Source organism: Labrus bergylta, chromosome 8 (genome assembly GCF_963930695.1).
Source record: "Labrus bergylta chromosome 8, fLabBer1.1, whole genome shotgun sequence".
Lineage (NCBI taxonomy): Eukaryota > Metazoa > Chordata > Actinopteri > Labriformes > Labridae > Labrus > Labrus bergylta.
In genome coordinates, this window is record NC_089202.1 from 2,904,212 (window position 1) to 2,923,973 (window position 19,762).

General features: G+C 41.6%; 1 protein-coding gene across 4 annotated transcripts in view; it reads left to right on the forward strand.

Moving 5' to 3' along the window:
- The first annotated feature begins 901 nt into the window (after window positions 1-901).
- plecb (plectin b) overlaps window positions 902-19,762 on the forward strand; it is a 68,278-nt gene continuing 49,417 nt past the window's right edge. For 2 of the 4 annotated variants that reach the window (XM_065957556.1, XM_065957557.1), the window contains exon 1: window positions 903-5,265. In XM_065957556.1, the coding sequence (XP_065813628.1) occupies window positions 1,419-5,265 (3,847 nt within the window). In that variant the 5' untranslated portion in view covers window positions 903-1,418. Of the gene's footprint in view, window positions 5,266-19,762 lie in introns of all 4 variants that reach the window. The other 2 variants (XM_065957554.1, XM_029277432.2) reach the window with 2 other exon arrangements.

Genomic DNA, 19,762 nt, shown 5'->3' on the forward strand with positions numbered 1-19,762 from the left:
GACGGACGGTAGACAGATGTACAGAAGAGAGAAGTGATCTCGGGAAAGAAATCTGATATCATGTTCCTGGGAGTACTGAAAAGGTTAGCTATAATGTGCAGACCTTTATATAGTTTTGCAAGGCAGATATATGCTTCCCAGCTAAATGGAGCCCTAATGCTGACTGCTTAAAGCAGCAACACTTCTTTACAGCCTGTTGCATCACTTTTACCATCTCTTTTCTTTTTTCTTTTTTACCTCAGTGAGCTGTAATAGGAAATGCCAATTCATCTATGTAGTTTTCTTTACTTAGTGATATAATGCATCTCCAAACAAACACAGATATTAATAGAATTAAACGTTATAATAGTTCTGTATCTAAGGGTTGGGTCATGACTGTTTAGTCTTTTTATATCCTGTTCGTACAATCTTTGTTAAATGTCTCAGTCTGTTGAGACCGACCAAAATCCATCCACAAGAGTCACCAGACTTTACACACTCATTATGCAACTTGAAATCTTAAAACCACACCTTGTGTGTAGAGTAAAAGGTCCTCAGTGATACCTGATCAGGAAATGTGTAAAACTAGATACCTTGTACTTAATAACCTACATGCATGCTCTGCAAGTCGTCCCAGGGCAGGATAGATGTATGTATGAATCTGTTTGTTCTAAACTAATCTCTTAAGAACAGCCCTTTTATTTGTGCGGTGTGTGTGACACGCCAAAGGGTGTGTATCAGCCTGTCTTAATGTGTGTTTAGAGGTGTGTGTAAATTACACAGGAGGCGTGTGCTTTCGAGAGAGAGTGGGTGTCTCTGTGAAAGTCACAGAGCTACAGAGCATGTGCTCAAACACACTCCATAGGTGTGCTGCTCAATCCGTGTGACTTCGCTCTTACTTTGCAGCCGTTTATTTCAGATGCTTTTTTTTTTCTTTGCTTGCAGCTCCTCTGCTGAACTGTTTACTTCGGTGAGACTTTTTTTCCATGCCATTTTTTTCCCTTAGAATTACACAGAGAAGGTAGGAGGAGCCGGACTGAGATGTGTGCCTCACTCTCTCTCTCTCTCACACACTCTCTCACACACGCTGCCTCTTCCATTCTGTCATTGCCATCTCGGCGGAACAGAGACTGTTCATTTCCAGCCACGCTGAATTCAGCAGGAACAGGACACTTTTGACTTTGTTTGAGTCAGAATTCACAAAGGAATATTTGTTTTCTTCACGATACCCAAAAGGAGCAGCGAGAACAAGAGGGAAAAAAAGTAAGAAAAAAAATAAAAAGGATTTCTTCTATCATTTTTTTTCCTTATTGAATTAAGAAACACGTGACAGCTGGTTTTGCCACTGGATTCCTTTACACAACAAGACGTTTAGTGACTTTTCCTTCATGTTCTCAGTTTCAGTTTTACTTTGAGAGAGTATTCTTAGTTTAAGTACAATGGTTGCTGGAATGCTGATGCCCGTGAGGGACTTGAGGGCCATCTACGAGGTGCTGTTTCGAGATGGTGTCATGGTGTCCAAGAAGGACAAGAGACCTCAGGCCAAGCACCCTGAGGTAGAAGGTGTGAGCAATCTTCAAGTAATCCGTGCGATGGGGTCTCTTAAGTCAAGGGGCTATGTGAAGGAGACCTTTGCTTGGAGACATTTCTACTGGTACCTGACCAATGAGGGCATTGTTTACCTGCGTGACTTCCTCCGCTTGCCACCTGAGATCGTCCCTGCATCCCTTCAGAGGATCAGGAAGCCTGCTGCCACCCTATCTTTTGCCCACCGGGCTGCACAGGTCCAAACTGTGGAAGGTCCAACATCTTATGTTCCAAAGCCAGGACGCAGGGGCGAATCAGAGAGCCAAGAGGCTCATGCTGAACGCCAGGGCTACCGCCACAAGATGATGGGTCCCGGAGAAAGAGAGGGCTACTCTGATAGAACCCCGAGGTTTAGGGGCCGTCCACAAGCTGCAGGTTCAATTAGGCCAAAAGCATCATGGGAAGTGGAGGACCAGCCTCAGTCCTTGTTTAGGAAAGGGAACGTCATCCCCAGTGAATCAGTGATGATGGAGGAGAGCAGGGTAAAAAGAGTCTCTCGGCAGATGCCTGATGTGAGCAGTGAGAGGCCGGTATCAAAATCATCAGAGAGAAGAGTGACTGAAGTCCAAAAGGAGAAGGCCCCGGTTTCTGCTCAGGTTCAGAGAGAAGATCTGAAACAGGATGTGTCACTGACATCACTGTCCTCCAAACCGGCCCTACCATTAATGGCTGCTACTTTGGCTACAGGGGCTGCATGGGCTACAGCCTCAAAGATTCCACCAGATCACTCCTCTCCCAAAACAAATAAAGAGAAGCTTAATACCCCTGATGAAAAAGCTTGCGTGAAGCCTGCTATCACAACACTTCCTGGTACAGAGGTCAAAGAGGAGAAGACAAAAAAGGCAATTGTTGTGGATCCAATTAAATCTGCAGAGGTCAAGATTACAGCTGAGGCGGCAACTGAAAAAGTAAAGCCCCAAGCAGTTTTTACAAGCAGCTTTTCTCAGGAAACCTCCAAAGTCCTAATTGAGCCTGCCAATGCCACCCCTGTTAGCACAAAATCTGTCAAAAAAGATGCCAAAGATGAGAAGACAAAAACAACGATTATTGAGCCGGCTACGCCTGCAGCAGTTAAGGCTCTGTCTAAGAAGGAGGCTAGTAAATTAAAGGCTCAGGAAGATCCTACAATTGCTTTTGTTGACAACACCTCAAAAGCTCTTGCAGACAGTTCTACCACCACACCTGTCATCACAGAACCTGCCAATAAAGATGTCAAAGAGAATGAGACAACAAAGGTAATTGCAATGGATCCAATTAATTCTGCAGAGGTCAAGGCGAGAGCTGAACCAGCAGCTGAGAAAGTAAAGCCAAAAGCATTTATGACAATGGCTGCTTCTCAGGAAACCTCAAAACCCCTTACCAACACTGCAACCCCAACCCCTGCCATCAAAACCACAAAACCCGATAACAAAGATGAGCAGGTGACAAAAAAGGTGAATGTGGATCCAGCCGATAAAGTCAAGGCCCAAGCAGTAATTACCAAAGGTACAGTTAAGGAAATATCAAACGCCAGGGCCACCCCTGTCAGCACAAAACCTGTCAATGTAGAAATCAAAGATGAGAGGCTTAAGGTAGCAAAGGTTGACGAGGAAATAGTTAAACCTACAGAGGCAAAGACCTCAGTTGAGTCTAAAATAAAACATGAGGAGGCAAAGAAAACTGCCCAAGTATCTGTCACTCAGGATACCACCAAACCCCAACCCCACAGTACCCCCAATGACTCAGTGTTGTCCACTGATACAGTAGGCGTGACTCAGGCACCCATTGATGCTCAAGTGACCTCTGTGAATCTCTCAGTAAAGTCCACAAGTGATGAAGTGCCCCCAAAAACAACTGAAGTGGGTGAATCCTCAACTCTTGAAGTTAAAACGAGCATTAGAAAGACTCTCTCAGCACCAATGACAAGTGCTGAAAATGTAAAACCTGTCAAATCTACAGTAACAGAGATTTGCACAAAACAGGAGAACGCTGATGTAAAGAGGATTCCTCTAGTTAAGAAAGAGGAAAAAATAGGGCAAGAAGCCACTGAAGTGTCAGTGCAGGGCCAAATGTTAGAGAGTAAAGACTCATCTCCAGCTCCAGTTAGTCAAAGTGTCGCCCAGGAGATAGTGGAGACTAAGCAATTGGTTGAAGGAAGCTCTAAATCAAAAAGGAAGAAAAAGAAATCCCCTGGAGAGACATCGAAGTCCCCTGAGGAGGTAGCAGAAATTGCCCTCCAGCCCACACCACTGCTTCACTACGAGCCAGTAAAAGTGAGCACCAGTTTTAAGACTAAGGGAGCATCAGCTGTTGACAAAAACAAGACTCAGGCTGAAATCCGTTTTGATGTGGGAGATATAAAGAAAGTCCCTAAAGAGATCGAAGTGACGCCAAAAATGGAAGTCCCGAAGCAAACTCAGGACAAGAGTGATTCTAAAGTTGAAACACTTCTACTAGAACATATCCCTGTAGGACCCCAAGTAGAGCTGTCAGATAATGCAACAGTGAAAAAACAGGCAGAGGAAAGCAGTGTTAAAAAGGAAACACAGGGACAATTATCCTCAATGGACAAATCTAACGTTAAATTGGCCCACGAGGGGCTGACTAAATCTATGGAAATGAATATCACTAAAATGGAAACAGTGATTGTGCAGAAAATAACTCAAGTAGAGCTTGAACAAGCCGGTCCTAAACCTGACAAGAAAATTCCGGCCGCAGTCTCAGAGTCACAAAAACTCACATCAGAGACTAAATCCCCAATAAGTGCAGGGAAAGCTGCAGAGGAAGCTTCAAAGGGTAAGAAGAAAGGAAAAGGGAAAAAGCAGACCCAGGCACCAGCAAAAGACGGCAAAAATGCAGAGTCTGTCCATTTGCCCGAGGCCGAAGCATTGCTGTCCACTGACATTACATCATTGCCAAAGAACACTGTTAAGGACAGCCCTGACATGGCCTCTGAACTGACGGAGCAGAATGCTTCCCCAAAGATGACTCCTGAAAGAATGTGCAGTGAGGAAACCAGGCAGGCAGCAGCTGTGCTCTCTGAGGCCCCGGCAGACAAAGGGGAGGTGGAGTCAGCTCTGCTCTTTGCTGAAAAAATCAAGCGGGAGGTTCCGAAACCAAAAACATCCTCGACTGTGAGGGAAGCACACGCAGCCGGAGAGTTAGCGTCAGCAGCACCAGCGCTAGCAGCAGAGGCAGCTGCAGCTCAGGCACAGGCCAGCCCCCTCGCCCAGCCAGAGGAGCCTCCCAGAGTTGCACAACATTCATCCAGTCAGGCAGCAGAGCGCAGCACAGAGAAAAGCCTCTCTGTTTCTCAGGCCTTAAAGCAGGAGGAAGCGAAGAAGGACTTGGAGGAGGACACACCCTCTGCTACTGCCACACCCGCCGCTGCCCGGCCTGACCAGCCTCACCTGGGGGACACCTGTGATTCTGCAAACTCTGACATTGACGAGGCCGCCATGAAGAGGAAAATTGTAGTGGTGGAAGAGATAGTTGAGGTGAAGCACCTTGTCGCCGGGGAGCAGTCACCTCCTCCTCCACCTGTGCAACCTGAGGAAGAAGGTGAAGAACTGGACCTGGATGTTCTGGAAGCAATTGCCATAGAGCGGGCACTGTTGTCAGGGGCAGCAGGGGCCATAGTGCATGGGGCCTCACCTGAACCAGATTGGGACCACTCACTGGATGAGCCAGAGGAAAAGACGTGGCCAAACTTCATTGAAGGTTTGTTTGAATGATTTACCCTACTTCCGGTCTTTTCTTACTATCTCTCTCTGCAATGTGACGTAATTGTTTTTTTTTTGCCTCTTGTTTGAAATGTGGGAGGCTGTAGGTAGGGTAGGACATGAAAGCCCTTTTGTTGCTCCTTCACATTGTCAGGTACCCGTGTAGTATTTCTTACTCCTAAGGACACTCCCATAACTGTCTGTCTCTTGCTTATCTGCCAAAGTATTATTTGGGGTTATTTGATAACAGTTGATGGCTTAAAGTTACATATGACATAGCCCAGCTTCTTCTTTGTGATGTGGACTGGAGGCAGCCTGTCTTTAGAAGTAGTTTCAGTGAGCCGGTGAGAAGAGTGCATTGAGATGTGGCTGTGATTTAATTATGTGTGTGTTAAAATAGATGAAGTATCAGTAACACAGTTATAGCATGCCCTGTAGTACAGTATATTCAAGACACTGTCAGACTCTTAGACAGGCATTATGACATTTTGAAAGGTGAAAGTTATAATTAAAAACGTATTTTTAAAAGTTAAATTACTTCCACGTTCAAACCTATAATTTACCACACTGTATACAGGTTAGTGCATTTAAAAACTTAAAATCAAACGATTCTAACCAAAAAAAAACTATTTATTTGGGTGGGGTGTTTGCTAATAATGTGGCTCCACATGTTTCAGTAAAAACGGTAATCTCTGGAGTCATCTCTGAGTGTTTGCCAAATGAGATTATCCAGACCTGCATGCTTTCCAACAAGGTGGGGCAGTTTGCTGCGATCCAGCCTCGCCTGTTCCCTGTAGAGATAGATGTGTGTGAGTTAAAGCCCTGACTGACGATGAGAGGGAGGTGTGGTGCTTTTTGGGAGCACAACTCCTCTTTGCTCCAGTAAAACTCTGTTCTCTCTGTGCCACATTTTTTTTTTTTTTATGTTCCCTGTTTTATTTTATTTTATTTTCATTATTTGTCCTCCTTTCACCCTGTCTTGTAAAGGAGATAAGCATGCCTCTTGCATACCATTATGTAATGGAATGTGTAGGATATGGGAGTTATGTAGACAAAGTGATAACAGCAGTACATGCAGGCCTCCTTTGCCAGATCTGGAGGAAAAAAATAAAACAATTCTATAAAGTCAAGAAAAAAGTTGATTCTGTGGTTGGCTTTGCTGAAGTGAAACTTTGCATTGCTTATTTCATATCAGGATGCAGAAGCATATTCATGTGACTCTTGATAATGCGTGATGCCCAATATTTCACAATGTTGACGGGTAAAATGTTGTGCTGTTTTGACTTATCATGTGCATTTTTGCAATCCTGTGAGGGTGTAAAGCATGGACTTCACAAGGGCGTTGTCTATTGTGGGTGTGAGCAAAGGACAAAGAGTCAGGAAGTTGGAAGGTTTTGCTCACTGCTCTCTGGGTGTGTTTTGTTTGGTTCCACACGTGACAGCAGGTCTGGATTCAATTAACAGCAGGGTTCTTTCATTCAATCTGTGGTACTCATCAGGAAAATAAAGTCCCTTTTGCAGTGTGATAAAACCACATGTACTGTATGACTCATACATATAGTAAGCAGCATGTGCAACTCATCATACACAAAATGATCTGCACTACAACGTCTTAAGGAAACTTGAACTAATCTTAGCAATACTCATTGGAATTGTGAAGAATTATAGAGATTTGAAATGTTACAGGTAGTCCCGGTGTTGTCTGATGAGTGCTGTTATCAGATGCAGACACAACAGTGTGAGTCTATCAGATGAACACAGTGTGCTGTAACACACTGCTGACATCTGCTGTCCATTAACAACCACTGTCATCTGTCAGACAGACCAAAGGCTACAACACTACATAAGCTGACGTTATAAAACTAATATTTCACATCCTGAGAATATAAACCTTGCTTTCTTTTTGGTCATGAGGCGATGCGTCAGCCACATTTGTCACTCTTATGAAAGCAGTTTCATTTGGATTTGACCTCAGAAATGAGGGGTTAACAGAGATTCAGATCTTACTGTTATCATTTGGTATTCTTGATATGTTTGCTAATTACACAGCTGTCATCAGACTCACTTACACCCAGAGATAAAGCTGCAGTTAGCTATTCCTACTCTTGTCCTGCTTATGAATTTGGTTTCTTTTTCATTGAATCTGTGATGTGGAAACCAGGAAAGGGGGGAAAGTATTTGTAAATCTGACTTATGCCACAAAAATGTTGCATTCAAAATAAGTGGTCCTTTTTTCTGGTTTAGATTTCTATGAAACATTTTGACGTTGTGTGTCACACTTTTTATTTTTATGAAAGGATGGTGCTGTATATGCTTGTACAAAAGCTGTGCCCTTTTGTGTCTGATGGACATCCACGAGAAGGCTATTCCAACTCTGCCCACCCACGGCACCAAGGCCAATTAGACTAAATCACAGCCTAGACATGTCACTGAGGTCCTCCATGTTTTCATCTCTGAAAATGTGCTCGGTGCATTCTTGTGTGATTGGTTAAATGAAGAGCTACAGTGTGCTGCAGCACTGTGCCTGTCATTATGGCGGCACATCATTTTGATGTCATGACTCACCCAGGCCATTCTCAAATCTGCGGGCTTGAGTTAGAAGCCTGACCTTTTGGAGAAGGAAAAAAAATTGTAAAAGGAGGACATTGTGAATGTTCAATCCCATGCTATGTGTAGCATGTTTTATGATTTGGCAGCTTAAAGAGATACTGCTGCTGCTTTTTTCTGCTGTTGGCCACCAGTAATGTTTTCCTCAAAACAAAGTTAATGACCTTGGCTGTTTAGTGCCGGACTATCTCTTACTGCTGACTCCACCTGAAATCCCATCTTACATTTTATTGGAATGAATGTGTAATACCATATTAGCATGTCTTTCATAAGCTGACACACAAGCACACCAAGCAAACATTTTGACAGCGAGGAGATGTTGAAACAGTGTGCCAGTACTGAAAATACAGTCAGAATGAAACTTGAGAAAGCCAATGGAGACTTTAAAAGCTACTTTGTCGGAGCGCCGCTAGCCTAGCGTTTATGTTGCACACCCCATGTACAGAGGCTATAGTCCTCGTTGCAGCAGCTTTGGGTTTGAATCCGACCTCAGCCCTTTGCTGCATGTCATTCCCCTCTCTCTCATCCCAACATTTCCTGTTTCTCTTCAGCTGTCCCATCCAATAAAGGCAAAAACAGAAGAATTTGTGAAAACACAATTTAAATCCAGAATCAGTAACTGACATCCTCATGATGCCTTTGAAATTGACATTTCAAACTAGAAAGAAGGACCTTGCTTATTTAACATTTGCATAAATGAGTTGACAAAGTAAGAGCTATCTAAACATAACCCTTCCCATGAGCCGGTTGCGTGTGATCTTCCAACAGTCGCCAGTTTGATGTACCGCCGTGCCGTGCAGGCCATGTTTGATATCATATTTTAAAAGCAGCGAGTTCCAACATCATTAAGTCAGGGCTGGACACCGCACAGAATCAGAGATCTGTTAAAGCAATACAAGTCATTGTAGGCAAAACACAGGAAATGGAAGAATCGATGACATGTGGAATATATTGAGGGTTTGGCTAAGATGGTTATGATGTTAGTCATTTCCCAGGGTACATGTTGACCAGCTGACTAACACCACATCAGTCTGATTGAGCTGGGATAGTATAGTCTGTGTGAATTCTCTGCAGAGGCTTCACGTGTTCAGTGTTTATTTAGCTTTATTTGAACTTTTGTAAGGATTTGACCTTACTTTAAAAAGGGTCTGGTATAGAAGGGTGTCATTTACAAAACGGAGCTTAATCTACCGGTGTAGATTGAGACAAGAGGCATTCCCCCTCTGGACAAAAGCTTAGAATACCTTTCAGCTATGTGTCCTAACATGAATGATGCATGCATGCAGGCTCAGTGCGCCTTTCTAGTTCAGGAGGTCGTGAAGGCACATGAGGATGGTCATAGAGGAATTCCCTGCAATCTTCTCTAAAGCCCCTACTTGGTCCCTTAGTAAAGCTGCCCTCATTTCTCATTTGGACATCCATCTATAGCATTGAGGATGCACGAGAGGAGACAATCCCGGCTCTACCCTCCAGACACTTGGTGGAATTGCTCTTAGCATTAGGATGAAATGCAACCAGTTGTCATCGCTACAATTGACAAAGACATATGCATATATTAGGAGCGTCTAAATTTAGAGATTGTTGTGCATTGCTGTGATCCCAAAAGCAATAGGGGACAGTGAGCGCTCAGGCCATGCGAAACCCTCTTTCTATAGCCTCGTTTCTACCAAGAGGTCTGGTTTAGTTCGGTTCTGTACGGTACCCATTTATTGGAACTGAACCAAACTGCACTGCAACTGCCCATCACAAAACTCTGAGAGGCTGAATCTGATCTCGTCAATATACCATCAGTCTTAAGCTCTCACTTTTCATATTTGCTGGCTTTGCTGCTATTTGCGGCCTGCTAACGCACTGCCAGGGCCTTTTCCCACAATATTGCTAAACATATTAAGTCTAGCCCATCTCAATTACAATTTAAGTGCCAGGTATTGAGCAAACAGTTCTGCTTGAAGTCATTCATTCTGAAGGGGAAATTAGAATCACCATGAAAATGACAAATGGGAAGATCATCAGTTAAGATTTGACATTAAGGGTTATGTCCAATTGGTGTTGATTATCTTTGTACCCCCAGAGGGCTCTCATATAAGAGTTGTTTTCTGGCTCAGAGTTGTGATTTAATATGGCCAAATAAACCTGCCACCATCATCTTCAAAGGGAGATGTAGGAAGGTGTGTGTGTGTGTGTGTGTGTGTGTGTGGGGGTGGGGGGTCTCTAGGGGGCGAGGGTAGCCAAGTGTTTTGCCAGAGCTCTTCCATCAGTTACTAACTGTGACACTGTGTGATCATCTGGCTCTGGTGGATATTTATAACCCCCCAGTCAGCTCAGACCCTCTTCCCCAGACCACCCACCACCCCCTCCAGCCCCCCTGCCCCCTTCCCAGGGCTTTGCGTGTCGTCCCTCCTCCCCTGGCCACGGGAGAGCAGGCTGACGGATCCAAACAGCGGGTGCAGCCTGTCACAGTTTAACACAGGGGGGAGAGAAACGGAACAGTTCCGAGCAAACAAACAGGAGTTCTCTCTCCTGTCCTCTTCATTCCCTCTCTGTGTCCAGCTCTCCATTACCTCCTCGTCCTCCTCTTCCTCTCTTTTGCCATCTCTTAGATGAAGATCATACCTGGTAGGTCCACAGAGTGGGGTTGCTGTGGCGTGTCTGTCTGTGTCTAACTACGTCTGTCTGTCTGCTGACTGTTAGTGAGTTTTTGGCAAAGGGCACAGTGTGAAGTCTTGTTGTGTTCCTGGTTGGTGCGTACACAACAGAGACACACACACACACACACACACACACACACACACATTCATATTTAACACAGGACAACCTTCACCTAGTACAGCACCAAGTGTATTCCATATTTAACTGTGACTCACTTGAATTACGAGTGAGGTCGGCTGCCTTCTATATTTTCCTTTTTTTCTTTTTGATGCTATGTATATTTGAGAGGATGAGGGCAGAGGTCGCGGGGGCAAAGCCCACCCACCCTTGTTAGGAGGTGTCTTTCCTGTTGTTCTTAGTTCTGATGGGTGTCAACAAGGAGGGTCGACTTTTGAGGGTTTTTTTTCCAAACCTTTTTGTGTTTATAAGAGATACTGTAGAAGTGTATTTCAGAAAGCACAACCACCTACAATCATCGGTACAATATACTGTATTTCCTGAAGAGGCTTGTTGTTGTTGTTGTTGTCACAAATAAGATAGAGCTTATCACTATTATTCTTGTTTTACTTTTCATCACTTTGTCACTCGTTTTTATTTTAAATCTTAACAGAGTCATTCTTTGCTACTTAGTGCTAGTGTGTGATGATCTGTATCACAGTAAAGAAAGCTGGACTTGCTGAAGGACATTCATTCCAATCGCTGATGAAATGGGCTCAACCTTTTTTCTCAAGAAATAAGTTATCAGCCAAGAATGCAGATAGAAAGCCCATCCTACTTTAAGCTTGAAGTGGATGTTGCAAAAGATTAAATGAGTCACGGATATTCTTCAGATTAGCAAAGATAACGCAACATATTTCTCTCTTATCCTGTTTCATCTGATACAGGGAGATTTTGAAACAGATAGCGATACCAACAAACCGATAACAGCTACATTTGGGCAAACAGAATTCAGGGATATTTCCTTTATTATGTTTATGTTTCTTTATTATTAAAATAAATTAACCTTTTAAACTTGTTGTGTAGAGCGCAGTGTTAGCAAACAGCTGAACAAATCATTGCAGGCAGACTTGAAAAGAAGGCAGGTTTCAGTAATAGCCTAGCTCCAGGGTGGGAGAAACAGCAGGAATTCCTGCCCTTTTTTTTTTCTTTTTATGTCACTGCCACACCCACACCGTCCCACTCCCCTTTCCCCCCCTCCCTGTAAAGACCCACCTGTCACTCTACGGCCCAGGCTTGTCCCCTCATCCCCTCTGTCTTATCTCTTATCTGTCCCTCCAAATGCCTGCAAGCCCCCCAGCACCCACTCTCCCCGCCCTGGTAGTTTTGGGGCACCTAGTGACCCTGATTTTATTCTGGCACCTGAGAAAACACAAGAGGAAAGGTAAGAGAGCTGCACAGAGTGGATTTGTAAAGGTTGAAAATGCAATGAGAGTCAAATCTAAAAGTAGCTGCTAAAGGACTGTTTTTCTTCTTCTCTTCTTCTTTTGCTCTAACTGAAGTTTCAATTGCTAAATGCTGATGTTGTTGATACTTTCTGAGAATAGTACATATTTTGTATTTCAATGCTTTTTTTCTTCATGTATTTTTCTTCATAATATACATTTTAAGATCTTATACATGTTGTTTGTTTACCTTGTGTATTAGTCACGTTCATGTGCGACCTTCAAACCTGTCAGCCTGCCACTTTAAGCAGTCAAAGGTGCCACCAGGCCTTTCCGTGCCACTGTCACAAAGTGTCTGTTTTTACATGCGGCTGCAAAGGGATTAACCCTGGTTTACACTCAGACAGCGTGAGAGACCTTCTGTTTGGCTCATGTTGTGGTGGCCCAGACTCTTAAAGTCACATATACAAGAGCATGGACAAAAAAACAGTAGCGAGCTGGACTTAGCTGACTTTCTTGAGTTTCCCCTGCAGAGCAGCTGATGAGCTCTGTTGTAACAATGCCTGACACTCCCAAAACCAGTCTGGTCAAGTTTGGCTCTGGATAAGAGATCTGAGGGTGTGTGTGTGGGTGTGTGTGGGTGTGTGTGTGTGTGTGTGTGTTTGTGTTCTAGTGTCTTTTCAGAAACATGAGTTGTTTCCTTAAAGCACTGGTTTAATACACCTGTCAGATTGGAGGCACTACCAGTCTCCAAACCATCTGCCAGCCTATGAACAAAAAGAGCCTTACAAAAGATGGATCACTGAGTCTTTGATGACTTTATCTTGGCCTTTCCTGGGAAATATTACATTTGTATGCAGGGAGCCTCCAACAGATACTTTCCTTTATACTGAACGTAGACAATAAGCGGTTTGATGCTATGACTTTCTATGTGACAACTGAGTTTTTTTCCCCCATAATTTCTGCTGTGGTTCAACTGATATATAGATTTAATTCTGTTTCAATATCTTTACTGAAATATCTCAATAATTATCAAGGGCATTTTTAAGAAAAAGTATACAGGTACGTAGTAGGTATGTATTATGAAGTCAGAATTTAAATGTTACTCATCCTACCACAGTATTAGTTTTCTGAATCAGCCTAAACAATCAGTTAAGGCTGATGTTAGCATGCTAATGCTAACACAATGAACTAAAATTCCCTAATGCGTTAAACATTATTACCATTATTAGCCGGTTAGCTTTGCCATTGTGAGCTTTGCCGTGTTTGGATGCTAACATTAGCATTAATTTAAGCACAGCTTTGACTTAATACATCGACATCTTAGGGCCGTGATTGAAAGAACGGAGACTCAGGTGAAAGGAAGTAAGTATAATTTTACTTCCTTTCACCTGCTTCTCCCTTGGGTGCAGAGATAGTTCATATGTAACTAAGCTTAAATCTTGTTCTGGGATTTGGCGGAAACATAGTAAAAAGACATTAGCAGTTAATGCTAACAGTTAAGGCAGTAATATGATTAGTACCAACCAACGATAATACCATTTTTATGTAGTATATGTCAACACCAAAATAATATCAAAGGTATTTTTATGTATTTAAGGATGCATTGTGCCTTTTTTATGTTGCACAGAGTGCAACAGGTTGTTTTAAACTACAGCATTGTTGTCCCTTCATATACTAAAGACACATGACTCTAATCTATGTTGACGTGCATTCAACATTAGCTTATTTACTGCTGTCTATACCTGACCCTGACATTATAACATTCCTATTAATGTTTTATCGTCTGAGATACTAAAGACTTTAATGCTGCTGCCATTCTTAGTAATCTGTGATCTTTGGTCCAGGTCTTTTAGGGGGCTTTCCGGTTTTGGTTGTCCCCTTTTCCACTGGCACCCATCCTGCATTATGTCAGCTCTGTCCTCTATCCACTAACTCACTCACTCAGCCAGGGAGATATCACCTAGTACAGCCTGTAGTTGCTTCAGCCACCACGTGGATGCAGGACACTGTTCTGAGCATGAAGAGGTGGGCTCATGAATATAAACATCTTCCCCCCCTGGCCAATTTAGAATGAGTCAGTTGGTCTGTAAATACTTTGTGTCAAACACAAGGTGAATTATTTATCACAATCCTAGCTGAACTTCGGCCTTTTATATGTTTATTTTCTCTTTCATAGGGTGCAAAATATGGCAGATGACATGTCAGAGACAAAGGAGAAAAAATCAAACAAAGCAGATTTCCTTTTAAGTCATAAAGTGATAGATTACATCTGATTTGGCAATCATAGCAGTGATGAGTCTTTTAGAGAAGATGGTATTTTCCCAGGCTTTCCCAGTCATTTTTGCAATGCTGGAAAAGTATGGTATCCTGCTTGACATGCTAAGGTCTTGGTTGCTGTTTGAATGTATACATTGGCAACCAATGGCTCTGTTAGAGATGACTGTGAGACACTGAGTTGAGTGGGCATAGTGGTTGAGTTCTGTTTTTTTGGCATTGGCCTGGTTAGTGGAAAAGCCAGTTCTTCCTGGAAACAAACACGACTCCTGCTCTGGAGCAATCCAGCCACCATTTACCGAACAACAGTGTGTGTGTGTGTGTGTGTGTGTGTGTGTGTGTGTGTGTGTGTGTGTGTGTGTGTGTGTGTGTGTGTGTGTGTGTGTGTGTGTGTGTGTGTGTGTGTGTGTGTGTGTGTGTGTGTGTGTGTGTGTGTGTGTGTGTGTGTGTGTGTGTGTGTGTGTGTGTGTGTGTGTGTGTCTTTTTTTTTTTCAGAACTCATGAGTGTGTATTAAACAGCCTTGATGGCCCACACCACTGTGGCTACTCCTGGTGAACCAGTGGGGCATGAGTCATAACATAAACAAGGAACTTCTGTCTCAGGGGCTCAAAGAAACCCAAAGGAGCGTTGGATGCAGTTTTTCATTTCCTGAGGGAGTAATGAACAAACGCTGATGAGACAGAAAGATACATGAAGCTCTCACATGACGCTCATTTAGAGCTGATTTTAATTTATGAGCAGCGCTGGGACCATGGAAACACATCAAGTCCTGAGCTTTGACTTTATTTAACCCTTCATGAAGACCATTAGGGTTTGCTCAGTACACACAGTAAACAGTGACATCAGCTGTTTATGTAAAGATAATATATCATATGCAAGTGTAACTTTAAACCCTAATGTTGTAGTTTAAGTAATGAATGTACTGCGGAAGAAAAAACTGCTTTAAGTCGAATAATGTTTCTTGGGTCATTTTTCATGACTGAAATTTTTTTTCCGTCCTTTTTTTTTTGGAAGGCAGTGCTGTTTAGTTCAATAGAGTTTTGGTCAAATACTCAGCACAAAGTATTCAAGCAATAGGATGGTCATTTGAAAAAAACAACAACACTTTTTGTTAATGGAGAGGAGATGTGGGAGGTGCTTTGTTAAGTTGTAAACATGCTAGCTGCTTTCCTGCCTCAATGAAAATCTAAGCTAACCAGCTGCTGGTAACAGTCCCAAGTGTGGCTCATTAGATTTATTTGAAACAGTCATATATACTGTACTGTATGTAAGACAGTATGAGCTTGTTTAGTATTAGAGATTTTGGTTGGAATTTGATCTTTTCTTATTATAGAAAATAATTTTGGCAGAGTATTTAACTTTGCAGCCAGTCCATATCTTTAAAATGTATTTTTGCAAAAAAGCCAACAATGATTCTACTCGTTCATTTTGAATACATTTAAAGAATTAATGCATACAAATTATATAAACTAGAGATGCATCAATTGTGAAAATCAGTGCCGGTTACAATACCACTTTTCTTTCCCTCTTCATAATTGTTGCGGCTGTGTTCCAAATGAGATGAAATTGGATGTTTTTTAAGTTGTGTCTGCTTGAGTCCCCTCTTGAGACGTAGGAACATGTCTTACAAACTGCATGTGCCTGATTTTATTCAGAGATGGTCTAAGGCAATCAAACTGCAGACATTTTCTTTCACGTTTGACCTTGAAAACAAATCAGAGTTTATTCAGGGGACTTCTGCCCAATAAAAAAACCTCATCTCTGACTCACCAGTATGCTAGTTTGTAGATACACATCGGCTACTGACATCGTTAAATCCCACACTAGTTACATGGATTAATTAATGGCAACAGTGCCAATATCAGCCAATACACCAATAACCAATACATTGTTATCCTTAGCAGTGATTCTTTGTTATGTAAAACATATTAATGCTGGATCAATAGTCGTAATGTTTGCAGTAAAAAGACTCCAAACAGGTCAGTGAAAAATGCGTCTCTGTGAGTGATGGTGTTCAATGCGACTTGAAAGGTCCTAGGTCAGAGGTCAGTGTCCTGTAAGAAGAGAACGCAGCATATTTCGGTCACTTTCTCTTTTAAAAGGGATCCAGGAAGAGCTCAGCTGTGCCCTGTCGTAAATTGTCACATCCTAAAGTTGACAGTGGGTCAGCTGGAGAGGCCTGTTACTTTGAGCAGACGTTTAATAATTCATCTGTGATCTTAAAGCAGTCAGGGGTTTATCATTTGTGGTTTTATTGTAGTTAAACATCAATCAATCAATCATGAGCTAGTTAGGGAGCTGTTTATTTTCACAGTAAGCCAATGAAAAAAAAATACTCTGCATTCAAACAGCTGCTGCCTCTTACACCTTGTGTGTGTGCGTGTGTGTGAAAAGGCGGAAATATAAACACTGTCACAGATAAGTAAATGATGTTAGGGCGGTTAGGGACACTAAAGGTATGGTTAAAGATGATATCATAGTTAAGTATCCACTGCTGGATGACTGGATGTAAATGAGTTATTAATGAATGAATAATAGCCTCTGTGTGTTGGTGTCCTGGTATGCAATGTGGCAAATGTTAAAAGGAAAGTGTGCAAAATCCACATGAAAGCAATGTTGCATTACCTGTTATGTTTTATTTTGTGTACATGAGGGGGGCAGGGCCAGCTCTCTGGCTTTCACCTGTTTCAAAGTAGTTCCTGTTTCGTTTTTTTAAATCTCCTCACACCAGCTGGCACAGTGTGCCGGGAACACAGAAGGCTACGGGGGGATTTTTTACATTGGGCTCATAATGGCTGCTTTGTGGAATCCTGAGCGAGGGAAGTACCTGCATGAGATGAGCTCATACGGAGAAAGGAGCAGATTTCTGTACAGTAAGATGTGTTGTGCAGGTGAGTGGAGAGACATGGAAGTGTGTGGGCTAGGCAGGGAGGAGTTTGTTTAAGGACTTGTATCAGCATTGTACAACCACATGGTTCTGAGTACAGTACCAGAGTCAAATTCAATGGTTTCATGCTTTTCCACTGATCAACTGTTGGTGGTGGTAACGAGCCAATAAGGCCATGAAAAGACACTGAGAGTCTCCATACATAGATGTACTATGGAGGTACTGAAGTATTTTAATGTATTTACATTTCAAAGTGTTTCAGGTAACAAAATGTTCTTAACACAGACCTCAAGAGTGCAACTGCAGTGTACACAAAAGTATTTTTTTTAACGAGGATAGGATTTATTTTCTCTTAACTTTAACAATTGTAACACAACAAAGTTTTTTTTATTCCTTTTGAGATTCTTTTTTGGCTTTTGGCCTTTATTTGGACAGGACAGCTGAAGCTAGACAAGAAACATTAAGGAGAAGGGGTGCGGGAACCAAACAGTGTCAGGATTGGGAATTGAACCAGCTGTAGCTGCTCTACAGTATGAACTGAGTTAAACCAGCACCACCTCAACACAGGCTGAAACCTGCTTTGAACAGTTTGTAGTCTGTTTAAGCAGCTTACATTTTGCCTGAGATCTAAAACCCAGGATCAAAAAGTCAACAATGCAGCCAGTCATATAGTGCACTTCTGATGCTGGAAGCTTGAATGAGAGATGAATAAGCAAATATCTAAAACAACAAATAGACACAATGTATAAATGTCAAAACTTAATCTGGTATTTTAAGTATTCATAAAAACATCTTCTTAATGCCACAGTGAATCTTAAACAGCAGAACCACTGTAATCATATCTCAACCATCACATTCATGGCATTCATATTAAGGAAATTGGTGAATTATTTTAATAGTAGCGCATTATTAATGTACATAATAGGCTTTACCTTAACTGCCTCTTTGAAGAGCATGGGTTTAGTCATGTAAGAATTTTGATAGATGTGCAAAATGATTACATTATATACCTGTAAACAGAGTTTCAGTCAACCTGTCTGAAACAATGGAGAACTGAAAAAAAACATTTAATTTAAGTATTCTTCTTTTTATACAAATGGGTTAATGCCATTTTCTTACTTATAACAATTTTTAGATTTTTTTTTTTTTTTAAAAGATAAATCAAAAGCTCAAAAAATAATGAACAAACATAATGAGATGCACAGAGATTTGCTTCTGGCTACACTGATGCCATACATTAAGTAATACAAATCAGAGTGAAGAAGTGTCTCATGCATTGCATACATAATGACCATTTACTACAGCTTCAACATTCCTGAGTTATGATGAGGGAGGCTCCGTTTTTATGGAACTGTCTGTCTATGTCAGGTGTTACAACATGTCTGAAAATAATTTAAAGTAAGTTTAATTTAAAGAAAAGGACATGCAGTAGCCTATAGACTCTTCTTGGTGTAAATTAATAACTTTGATGTGAAGTGGTCAATATGCAACAATTCATTGTGTCAGTTCAAAGAAATATTTCATGTTTTTGTTTCACAGAATATTTTCCTATGATTGATTGTTAAAGTATTCCACATCTTCATGTGGGGATGTGTTGGAAGGAACATGGGCGTGGTTGAGCTCTGGCTCCATCTAGTGGTGAAAATATGTCACTTCTTTCTGCCAGTCATGGAGAGCATGAGTTGGATGCAGGACGGTGTTTTCCTTCACACGTTATTGGAGAGCCCTCCGTCTCTATGTCTAAAAATACAGTCATGAGTAAGAGTCAGTCACAGTTACCACAGCACATGGTTCTGTTTATTTACAGGGGTTGTCATAGTAACATCACTGAGGTTCCCCCTTTTTTTTCCAGTTGTAAATAGATCACAAGGGAACTTTTCTTTAGATTTAGTCATGAGTGCTGACATTCTGCAACGTGAAACGGTTTGATAAAGTCATCCTTCACTGAGCATTGTGTCAGTTTAACAAGGTTGAAGTTAATTATTTACTCGTGTTTAACTTTCCTATACATATATATTTTTTTAATCTCTTGATTAAATCTGAAATATTAGATGCCAAATTGTTAATCTATTAATACAACTTTTTTCAGAAAAAGACAAACATACAGCTTTTCAATATGTGACGGCAGGCTATGTAATCTTTGAAGAAACGGTTTATAAAGGAATGATCTGGCACATAAATCATTAATGATATTTACTTGTATTTGATTTTCAAAAAAGAAAGAGAGGGACAAAATGACTCGTGAGTCTTAACCAGGACAAAAGATTTACAGAACATTGGTTGATTTTCCAATTGCTTGAGAAAGAAGGATGTTAATGGCAGTGTACAGCAGTATGCAGCAGCACAGCAATGATCAAAAGAAAATAATGAAGGATGAAGACAGCATACTTATTTTCATAGACTTTTATTTATGGTGCTTATTTCACAATGGAGTGAAGAAAACAAGGTATGTAATATGTGGTGGTCTGAAAACTAATTTAAAGTACCAGTCACTACCTTTTTTCATTTAAAAAAAAAAAAACTAAAATAAAATCACTTGGTATCAAAACATCACTATATATACCTGTAATTAATTAGGGCACTTGATTGTGTGAATTGCTGTGAAAGAAAACGGTTTTACCTGCATGTCTTTGCTCTCACCTGCAGAGGGCGACACATGCTGTTTCAAATGTTTAATGGGTGCCACTCAAAC